This window comes from Convolutriloba macropyga, chromosome 15 (genome assembly GCF_964194025.1).
Source record: "Convolutriloba macropyga chromosome 15, txConMacr16.3, whole genome shotgun sequence".
In the NCBI taxonomy this organism is placed as follows: Eukaryota; Metazoa; Xenacoelomorpha; order Acoela; family Convolutidae; genus Convolutriloba; species Convolutriloba macropyga.
The window spans coordinates 25,753,724-25,765,366 of NC_134482.1; the positions used below are offsets into that span (position 1 = coordinate 25,753,724).

The 11,643-nt window shown below is 34.4% G+C and overlaps 1 protein-coding gene across 1 annotated transcript; it reads right to left on the reverse strand.

Annotated features, from left to right (window-relative positions):
* Nucleotides 1-411: 411 nt before the first annotated feature.
* Nucleotides 412-5,310, reverse strand: LOC142354497 (charged multivesicular body protein 2a-like). The gene is made up of 4 exons (XM_075406813.1): nt 5,190-5,310; nt 4,701-4,931; nt 4,234-4,383; nt 412-1,137 (listed from the first exon to the last, which is right to left on the reverse strand). Exons 1-4 carry the CDS (start codon nt 5,304-5,306, stop codon nt 931-933), a joined length of 705 nt encoding a protein of 234 aa, XP_075262928.1. The 5' UTR covers nt 5,307-5,310; the 3' UTR covers nt 412-930.
* Nucleotides 5,311-11,643: the final 6,333 nt, after the last annotated feature.

Below are 11,643 nucleotides of genomic sequence, written 5' to 3' on the forward strand. Positions count from 1 at the left end.
TCTTCCAGTAAGCAGAACTACGCGTAATGCAAAAAGTTTCAAACTTTACAAACCGACAACTTTGTCTTCAAAAATAATAGTTGAGACGCTAAAGATCATAACTCTCAATTTACCCAAAGAAATAGAAATAATAAAATAATTCCGGTAGATAGAGAGAGATGGAAGGTGTCGCGGAAGGTCTTAAGAGAATGTTGTCTTTTTTGTCGTGATAAAGTAAAAAAAAGAGGTCGATTGCATTTCATGATTGTAAATTAAGATTATCAACTGAAGGGTTATGCTTTGATGAAGAGAAGACAATTTCTAAGAATAGCGCGATAGGAAGACGTCGTCAACCTTTTTCAAAGCTTATATATTTCCTACTAGTTATCTCGTTCCTACTAGTTACTAGTTATCTCGTAACAATGAAAAACATTCGGAAAATAGGGAATTTAATTGATTATTCCGCCGGCAAAATAATTAAATAGAAAACTAAGGAATGTCTAAATTTTACAGTTGCGTTAGCAGAAATGTAGAATACTACAATAGTTAAACTAGAGACAAGTATTTTGAAAGTAGCCACTTGATTCATTATTTGAGATGGTCGTGTCAAAGCCAGAAAATGTTGGGGAACACTAATTAGGCAATTGGCAATGGAAACAATCTCTGGGAATGCATTTCTCAAATTGTTTTTCTGGCCAACACTTCTGAAAATTGAAGCAGATAGTCTTTAAAATCTCTATTGCCTGACCTAAATTTTAAGCATTAAAGAGTAACTGTGTGAATGAACTGATATTCAGACTTTATATGAACTAATTTATTCAAACCCAAGCAATAAAAAGAATCCAGAAAACAGCTCAATCACATTTCCGATAGGTAAGTTCAAAGACATCAGCAAATTGTCGGCTTCAATTTTTAAAACTATAAAAATAATCTGACAAAGAACAACATCAATTAATCATCATTTCCATCTCGTCTCAAATTTTTCAGCCTCGCTTCCAAGTCAGCGTCCAAATCCGATGACGTCATGCCACCACCACCTGTGGCACCTCCGGGCACAGCAACTTTGTTGGGACCATTGGCTTCTTTAGCAGTGGAGAGACTGTCATTTGGAACAGCGGCCAAACCATCGTTTATAGACAGCCCAAGTTCGCCAAGAACCTAAAGACATAATGCATAGATCCCAATGCTCAACCACTCTATTTCTTGTTCCAACTTTTTGAAAAAAAATGTGAGAACTATATGCTAGCCCCACTTGTTTAGCTCAAAAATTTTTCGAATTTTTTGAAGGCATCTCAGATCAACAAATGTGGTATCATTTGAAAGCTCTCAGCCTCTAGAATTTCACTACAAAGAGTATTTTTAACAACTCGTTGTAGTGAAAAACTGTTTGATGAAAATCTCCTCCCATTTTTAGGCTTTTGCGGATTCTATGCACCTTTCTGCTGCTTTAACAACCGGAGCAATCAAAAATAATTTTCGAGCATTTTTGATTGATTTCTGTTTAAACGCTCATGAGGAAAATACTAACAAAAAAGGGCATCAGAAGAAAACACATTAGGGCCAAATTTCACGTGAAAAATTTCGTTCTAGGACATTAGATAATACACTCGGCAACTTGTTTGAACACCATCAATTTGATAAATTAAATGTTTGGCTTCGTTCTTCGTAAGAACTTTCGCTCTAATGAACCGACTTCAACAATATTTACAACTCAGAATTGTGAACTGAAGAAGAGACTCCTGAACTTATTGTGCCACGATTTCAAAACTCAATGCCACGAACTAGTCAACAGTGTGAGGAATACTGATAGCAATCACGAACAGCGAAAACGAATAAATCCCTGTGTCCAACGCGACGGAAATGGCGGGCCAAATAACTAATACTAATTCAGTTGAAATTGCATGAAAATAACAAGCAGATTTTAAGTGATCGTGGTGTCAATGGTCCTAACAAAATTCATGGCGATATAACAAAAACCAGAAGAATGTCAGTAATAGCTCTCTATTGAAGCTGTTGAAAACCAAGAAATGACAAAAGTTGTCACAACTCGAAAAAAAGCAAAATCCAAAATTATTTCTCTTGTGTTTAAGTTGGCCTGACCAATAAATATGTCTGATAAAAAAGACAAAATGGAAATCGTACTTGCACCAAGCCACTAAATTCTTTACTAAACGTCAATTTGGGGACCCAAAACAAAAATTAAAAAAAAAATAGCCGGCAGATTGCCGGAATAGCTGCGAAAGAATAGACCTGCGTGCCATATAATAGAGATAGAAACAGATACAGATCTAAATTGAAAAAAATCGACGCCGCTCAAAAAACTAGGTAAAAAACATTCAGCGATAAATTAATAACGCTTGTTAAAATTCATTCCACAGAAGCCTCTTATTAGGGACCTTTACTGCACATATGAGTTCCTTTGACCTTAAACAAATTCAAATTAAACTTAAGTTTTAAAGTGCAAAAGTCATTTTATTGAGTGAGGTAAGTCACGTATGATCAAAATCTAATCACGCAAATAAATTAAAACCTTTTTGCTAAAGCGAGTGAGAAATGACGTCACGCGTGCAAATGCCGTTAGTGAGAGGAAGAAGTCATTCAGAAAATTTGACTTTTTCAGCTTTGCTGTGTGAACAAATGTAAAACGAAAAAAGAGCGTCAGACGACGAAACAAAAAAACATAGCAGGACAAGTCCTGACGTACAATTCAAAGAATTTTCATTGACTAAACAGAAAACTAGACCAAGAACGGACTATGAATGGATTGGGAAAACCATTTAGAAAAAAATCCGATCCAAAAAATCGAAAAAATTGTAAAAATCAAAGTGAAATTGCCGCGTGTGAACAAAAAACCACTAGCGAGAAAGCGAATTTTTGTTCAAACCCCGTTTTCTCACTCTACTTTAAATTTAGAGCGAAAAAATTTCACGCCGCAAAACCACTCGCTTTTTCGCTCCACTTCCTGTTTCGGCGTGACCAAAATCACTACTCCAATTTGACTTCAAAAATCATGAAAATTTGTGAACAGATCTTAAAAAAAAGACAGCGCCCCAATTCAATTCAAATTCTTTGAATTGTAAAAAACCAAGAGCACCGCAATATAGCTACGCTCAGCTTACAGCTTCGCAGCTATAAAAAAAAACAAAAATTAAACCGCATATCTTTGGGCATAACTTCAGTAATGCCCAAACTTTCACATTAAATTTAGGCCTTCCCAGCAATTTCAGCCAACTATGCATTTCAAGAGGACTATTAGAGCCAGCTTCAGGAATCTAAACACATCTCATAAAAACGAGCACCAATACAATTCAATTCTTTGGATTTTACAAAAATTGATGAGATCAATAGTTGCCTAACGATCACTTCGCGGCTGTTAAAAAAATCAGTGGTGAAGTAAAATAGTTCTTGGTTACTTTTTCCAGGCAATTCTCAGCTGAAATGAACCAAAGCTGCATTAATTCAAAGCCAGAAATATTTTACAATCTGTGTTGCCAATTTTGACTAGCCTAAGAACTTTTTATACCACATGTCGAAAACCCATTTTTTAGAATCGGCGACCAATGAATGGACACAGATTCCAGAAAATGAGCCTATAACACAAAAGGGACCAAATGCTTCATTTTCCTTTGGTAGAGGAGCTGGCTCGTAATGACCTATGTGCAGTCACGAGAGAAAACGAATAATTTAGCGAGGTATTATTAAACATTAACTGAATAACGTCGAACAAATTGCTCTCGAACGACAGGCGGAGCAATTTATTTCAGCGGTTGCATCCTAGATAATTTTTTTGGTGCTAAAAATCCCACTAGGGAGGGATTCGATACCCCCGACCTCCGAAGTTCTCCAAAAGCATCACCCACTCGGCTAGGCCATCAGGCTATACGCTTGTCATTTCCTATCTGACAATCGCTTTTATTGAAGCAACAAACTTCGGATTGAGAGCAATTGAGATCAATCACAAATGAAGACCGGCGTAAAAAAGCAGTTGAGAATGTTCTAGAACAAGAACAAAAGCACAAAAAGGGTCAAGCAAAAATTTTGCATCAAAAAGACACACACGCACAGTCGCATTAATTGCTTCCATATTCAATCGAGAGCAATTAATTAGCTTTGAATAGCAATTTTCTTAGAGAAAGGCAACTGTTCATTGGACTCCCATTTTTTGTGGACCTTTATAACAACTCCATTTGTTGTGGACCATTATTATTTGAGAGACTAAATTACAATGTGAAATAACAAAAACAGTTAACTGACCTGGCCGAGGACTTGATCAGTCTCCTCCTCGTCATCTGATGCACCCATTGCGTCATCAATCGCATCTGTGATCATCTCTGTCTTCATATCCATCAATTCATTTTGCTTCTCAAACTCCATGATCAGTTTTTGGAACTGCGGCAAATTCACCTGCATACACAAAGGAAACATTTGCCATCAGCAACTTTAAATAGAAACGATAAGTGCTAATTTAGCAAAAAAAACTCCTAGGCATATTTATCACCAGTGCATTAGCGACAGTGCATATTTATCAGACATTAGTGCTTTATTTATCAGCCTATTCGTTTAACTGGTCTCAAATATTTCATTTGCCATAATAAAATAGTTCAATTTTTAAATCCCTGGCCTAAAACTACAGAAGATCACTGTTTTATGAACATTCTGGAAATCAAGCATCTTCAAAGCACTGATAAAAGTGAAGAGCAACAATCTACACATAATGTAACCTTTTTATTCATGCGTTGCATGGCCTTGGTGACTCCCTTCATGCTCTGTGCCATGGTAGTGCTGCTCTTGATGGTTGACAACTTCATTTGGACCCCCTGCATGTTGGCACGCATCAGGTAGAACTTCTTGATGTTGCTCCTGGTCCTCACCAGGTCACGAGCCATGATCTTCACTGAGTCCATGTGACCATCCTTTGCCATCTTCTTTATGTCCATTTTCAGTTTGTTCTCCTAAATTACATCTCCAATAGCCAACATTTAGAAAAACTCATCATTTAGTTTCAGTTTTTGAGAACTATTATTGGTGCAGAAAAGCGCAGTAGTTCGTACACTTGGTTATGAAAACAAAATTTTGTTCTTTGAGTGAAAAAAAGAATCAGATCTGATATTAAGTTTATGCGCACCTCTTGTCAAAAAAAACCTTAATTGCAGTATATACTTGAAAATACGTCAAAATTCAGTTGATCCCAGCTCGTTTGGGATGCGAACCTGTCTTTCCATGGCCGTCCTTTCTCTGTCAATGTCTCGAATTGCTCTGTCAAGCAGTCGCTTGTTTTCCCTCACCATCTGCTCAGGCGTCTTCCGACTGCCGAATAAGAAAGACATAGCTATCTATAATTGGAACGTTACCTATCAATCTTTGAGCTTTTAACTGCCTGATACATATTGAAAATGAAATACCTTACACGAAGCACAGATTTACAAATAATATTCTTTACTTCATCTGTCAGCAATTAGAGCGTTGCTGCCACGGATTAAGAACACCACCAAGTCAAATAAAAACACCTAAAAGTAACACTAGCTAAATAATGGAACGTAGATTTAAAACCTGTCCCACTAGCACTCTTCATGAAGCACTGGGACATGGTAAACAACCTGACCCATTATCAACTAATAACATCTCAGAGGAGACAACTAAACTTTGGTATTTTTTCTAACCCACAGAACCTTTTCGGCGTCTGGCTCTTTTGGAGTCATGATCTATATACTTGGCAGAGAGTAACAAAAGCAACTTATAAAAAACCACTAATATAAAATTATAACAAGGAATACTAACCGACATCAAAACAAAATCAAATTTCTTCATTTTTAAAACAGAATTAATTTTTAGTCTCCTTAGAAATAATATTCAATTTTTCAACAGTTAGAAAATCGTTTAAATTGTATTTAAAACAGTCCTGGTTAACCAGCCTAATTTTAGACGATCAATATAAAAAATATCGTAAAAAAGTTGTGAGTACTATCACTTGAAAGCCTTAAGCGTAGAATTTTTAAGTAAAAGACTTTTTAAATTTCGTATTTTTTGGGAGTTATATGGGTTAAATTTTTTGTGAAATTTTGATATTTGACGTCATTTTCTTTTTCTAGTTTTAGTCTGAAGGTGTTTCAGTCTCAAGGTGGAATTTCGAAAACTAGCTTCAGTCTCAAGGTGGAATTTCAAAAAAATAAAGACTAATTGTATGGGAGCACTAATTTCAAAAAAAAATTTCAGAATTTTGTCTCTTCAGGACAATTACAGACAGGTCGATTTTCAAATCAGAAATTCCATTAATGACATTCTATTTACGTTCAAATGAGTCCAAAGGAACAGTGTTTTCAGGTAAAAGTTGGGGGTTTTGGTGTTTCCACAATCAATTCGCTAACTTTTGGTGTAAACTTCGAGTATTACCTATAATAGGTATTTGCTGCCCTTTAATAGTCTTATGAATCCTTCTCATTAATCAAAAGTTCAATTGGCTTCCTAAAGAGGGCTAAGTAAACCTGTCTAATGCTTTGATTTGATACCTAATGGTTGTTATGATATTGAAAACATTCAAAAATACCCGAATTATTGAACTTTGCCCATTTTTAGATTTGTCAGCTTGTAGCTCGGTCTTACCCGATTTTCTTTCCAGTAAAACAAAAAAAATGATGTGTTTGGCTTAGCCGTCTCATGTTATAACTGATGGTTTTATGATTTTGACACTAAGAGTTTTCAAAAAATTCTGGACATTTCATATTTCTGGTTAATTTCTAAAGTCTTGTCACATTATAACAAAAATGACAGTTCTAAATGTTGCTAGAAGGCTATAATGCAAATATATAGACTTTTCATTGAATAGCTAATGTTTCTAATGGCTTCGACACTTAACGCACTTTTTACTGAATTTCTTACTTTTGCAGTCCAAAGACACTTTGAAGGCGTCTCATTCGTCAGTTGATAGCGAATGGTTATAGTAATATTAATTTTGATGTTTTCAAAGATTTCTCGGACCTTTCTGTTCTTTTTATCCACTTGTACCTCAATGGCGGGTCACACTTTTTTTTCAGGAAAACTTTCACTCTATTGGTTTTACGTTTCAACCGATAAGTTGTTACTTTGACACTACGTTTTCTAATAAAAAAATTTGTAAAAAGTCAATTTTTGTGGTTCTTTTTGTTGTCGTTCCACATAGTTGGTTTAAAAACAGCCCGGGCCCAATTGACTTTGAAATGACACTAAACAACATAAATTGAAATATATAATATTCAGTTACCAACGAACGGTTTAACTGGCTGTTTTTTCGTAAATGTTTGTAAATTTTATTGTTTCTACATTTGTTGTTAATATAACGTCATAGGAATTAATTTCCTCAAAAGACATTTCATTTGCTTTTTGGAAAGTTATATTTCTTAATGGTTGTGATGACTCTCGAAACAATTTGGATTCGAAAAATTCAAGAGATTTTTGAACTTCACCTCTACATTTCTTTTTATCGGCTTGTTACCTAGTCGCATTAAGAGCATTCCATGTGCTTTCTACTGAAGACTAGAAGAATTTGTGTAGTTTAGGTGTTTATCGGATGGTATTTTGAAGTAATTATTAATTTGTTTTAAAAACAAATAAGCTTTTGCCGTTCTTAATGTTATGGTTTATTTTGTTGCTGTCTTGTCTCTTAATGTTTCAATGAAAGTTCTCATTGGCACTCTAATGCAGCATGGCGTTATTTGGGTAATTAATAGTTTGGGTTTGTTCCTCCTACCCTAATTTTTGAACAGAGTTAATTTTCGAAAATATCCAATCTTCATCAAAAATGTGGATAAACGGGGTCGTAACAATATGTGCAACTGAAACTCTCTACTTAAAGTCTCCTCAAATTTCAAGATATTCTGTTTATTACCATGACCAGCATATGATTAAAAGCAGCCAGTTAATTGTTGAAGAGTGAAAGTTACTTTTTCAAATTCAAAAAATGGATACAAACTGTTTTCTGGTTTTATAATTTAATGACACTTGTTCGACTGACACTGGCGTTTATATAGACACAGGAAGATATAGACTGGGCCCGATAGTTTTCAAACTTTCCAGCAAAAAAAAGAATCAATGGTCAAACTTGAAGGTCGCAGAACCACGACGTTAAAAAAAGCTTGCATCAAAACATTTTCATTCCTAAATTTTTAATGGAAAACGTTTTGCAAAACTATTTCCCTAGTTTTGTTGAAAAAAAAACAATCAACTGCAAAATACAAATTGTTTCTAGTGGAGGTTATAATCTAAAAACAGCGTTCCATACCTGTCTGTCCTGTTTTTGTGAACGAAAAATCAGTTTGTTCTCCTAAATTACATCTCCAATAGCCAACATTCAGAAAATCTTTTAGTTTCAATTTTTGAGAGCTATCATTGGTGCAGAAAAGCGCAGTAGTTCGTACACTTGGTTATAAAAACAAAATTTTGTTCTTTGAGTGAAAAAAAGAATCAGATCTGATATTAAGTTTATGCGCACCTCTTGTCAAAAAAAACCTAATTGCAGTATAAACTTGAAAATACGTCAAAATTCAGTTGATCCCAGCTCGTTTGGGATGCGAACCTGTCTTTCCATGGCCGTCCTTTCTCTGTCAAGGTCTCGAATTGCTCTATCAAGCAGTCGCTTGTTTTCCCTCACCATCTGCTCAGGCGTCTTCCGACTGCCGAATAAGAAAGACATAGTTATCTATAATTGGAACGTTACCTATCAATCTTTGAGCTTTTAACTGCCTGATACATATTGAAAATGAAATACCTTACACGCAGCACAGATTTACAAATAATATTCTTTACTTCATCTGTCAGCAATTAGAGCGTTGCTGCCACGGATTAGGAACACCGCCAAGTCAAATAAAAACACCTAAAAGTAACACTAGCTAACTAATGGAACGTAGATTTAAAACCTGTCCCACTAGCACTCCTCATGAAGCACTGGGACATGGTAAACAACCTGACCCATTATCAACTAATAACATCTCAGAGGAGACAACTAAACTTTGGTATTTTTTCTAACCCACAGAACCTTTTCGGCGTCTGGCTCTTTTTGAGTCATGATCTATATACTTGGCAGAGAGCAACAAAAGCAACTTATAAAAAAACCATTAAAATAAAATTATAACAAGGAATACTAACCGACATCAAAAAAAATCAAATTTCTTCATTTTTAAAACAGAATTAATTTTTAGTCTCCTTAGAAATAATATTCAATTTTTCAACAGTTAGAAAATCGTTTAAATTGTATTTAAAACAGTCCTGGTTAACCAGCCTAATTTTAGACGACCAATATAAAAAATATCGTAAAAAAGTTGTGAGTACTATCACTTGAAAGCCTTAAGCGTAGAATTTTTAAGTAAAAGACTTTTTAAATTTCGTATTTTTTGGGAGTTATATGGGTTAAATTTTTTGTGAAATTTTGATATTTGACGTCATTTTCTTTTTCTAGTTTTAGTCTGAAGGTGTTTCAGTCTCAAGGTGGAATTTCGAAAACTAGCTTCAGTCTCAAGGTGGAATTTCAAAAAAATAGACTAATTGTATGGGAGCACTAATTTCAAAAAAAATTTCAGAATTTTGTCTCTTCAGGACAATTACAGACAGGTCGATTTTCAAATCAGAAATTCCATTAATGACATTCTATTTACGTTCAAATGAGTCCAAAGGAACAGTGTTTTCAGGTAAAAGTTGGGGGTTTTGGTGTTTCCACAATCAATTCGTGAACTTTTGGTGTAAACTTCGAGTATTACCTATAATAGGTATTTGCTGCCCTTTAATAGTCTTATGAATCATTCTCATTAATCAAAAGTTCAATTGGCTTCCTAAAGAGGGCTAAGTAAACCTGTCTACTGCTTTGATTTGATACCTAATGGTTATGATATTGAAAACATTCAAAAATACCCGAAATATTGAACTTTGCCCATTTTTAGATTTGTCAGCTTGTAGCTCGGTCTTACCCGATTTTCTTTCCAGTAAAACAAAAAATGATGTGTTTGGCTTAGCCGTCTCATGTGATAACTGATGGTTTTATGATTTTGACACTAAGAGTTTTCAAAAAATTCTGGACACTTCATATTTCTGGTTAATTTCTAAAGTCTTGTCACATTATAACAAAAGTGACAGTTCTAAATGTTGCTAGAAGGCTATAATGCAAATATATAGACTTTTCATTGAATAGCTAATGTTTCTAATGGCTTCGACACTTAACGCACTTTTTACTGAATTTCTTACTTTTGCAGTCCAAAGACACTTTGAAGGCGTCTCATTCGTCAGTTGATAGCGAATGGTTATAGTAATATTAATTTTGATGTTTTCAAAGATTTCTCGGACCTTTCTGTTCTTCTTTTTATCCACTTGTACCTCAATGGCGGGTCACACTTTTTTTTCAGGAAAACTTTCACTCTATTGGTTTTACGTTTCAACCGATAAGTTGTGACTTTGACACTACGTTTTCTAATAAAAAAATTTGTAAAAAGTCAATCTTTGTGGTTCTTTTTGTTGTCGTTCCACATAGTTGGTTTAAAAACAGCCCGGGCCCAATTGACTTTGAAATGACACTAAACAACATAAATTGAAATATATAATATTCAGTTACCAACGAACGGTTTAACTGGCTGTTTTTTCGTAAATGTTTGTAAATTTTATTGTTTCTACATTTGTTGTTAATATAACGTCATAGGAATTAATTTCCTCAAAAGACATTTCATTTGCTTTTTGGAAAGTTATATTTCTTAATGGTTGTGATGATTCTCGAAACAATTTGGATTCGAAAAATTCAAGTGATTTTTGAACTTCACCTCTACATTTCTTTTTATCGGCTTGTTACCTAGTCGCATTAAGAGCATTCCATGTGCTTTCTACTGAAGACTAGAAGAATTTGTGTAGTTTAGGTGTTTATCGGATGGTATTTTGAAGTAATTATTAATTTGTTTTAAAAACAAATAATCTTTTGCCGTTCTTAATGTTATGGTTTATTTTGTTGCTGTCTTGTCTCTTAATGTTTCAATGAAAGTTCTCATTGGCACTCTAATGCAATTGCGTTATTTGGGTAATTAATAGTTTGGGTTTGTTCCTCCTACCCTAATTTTTGAACAGAGTTAATTTTTGAAAATATCCAATCTTCATTTGTTAGATTTACGTCAAAAATGTGGATAAACGGGGTCGTAACAATATGTGCAACTGAAACTCTCTACTTAAAGTCTCCTCAAATTTCAAGATATTCTGTATATTACCATGACCAGCATATGATAAAAAGCAGCCAGTTAATAGTTGAAGAGTGAAAGTTACTTTCTCAAGTTCAAAAAATGGATACAAACTGTTTTCTGGTTTTATAATTTAATGACATTTGTTCGACTGACATTGGCGTTTATATAGACACAGAAAGATATAGACTGGGCCCGATAGTTTTCATACTTTCCAGCAAAAAAAAAGAATCAATGGTCAAACTTGAAGGTCGCAGAACCACGACGTTAAAAAAAGCTTGCCTCAAAACATTTTCATTCCTAAATTTTTAATAGAAAACGTTTTGCAAAACTATTTCCCTAGTTTTGTTGAAAAAAACAATCAACTGCAAAATACAAATTGTTTCTAGTGGAGGTTATAATCTAAAAACAGCGTTTCATACCTGTCTGTCCTGTTTTTGTGGACGAAAAATTAGTTTGTTCTAAATTACATCTCCAATAGCCAACA

Coding starts and splice junctions, on each gene's coding strand:
- LOC142354497 (XM_075406813.1), bottom strand. CDS start 5,306: ATGTCTTTCTTATTCGGCAGTCGGAAGACGCCTGAGCAGATGGTGAGG. Junction 4,932..5,189: donor GGACGGCCATGGAAAGACAG/GTTCGCATCCCA, acceptor GATGTAATTTAG/GAGAACAAACTGAAAATGGA. Junction 4,384..4,700: donor TGCAACGCATGAATAAAAAG/GTTACATTATGT, acceptor TTGTGTATGCAG/GTGAATTTGCCGCAGTTCCA.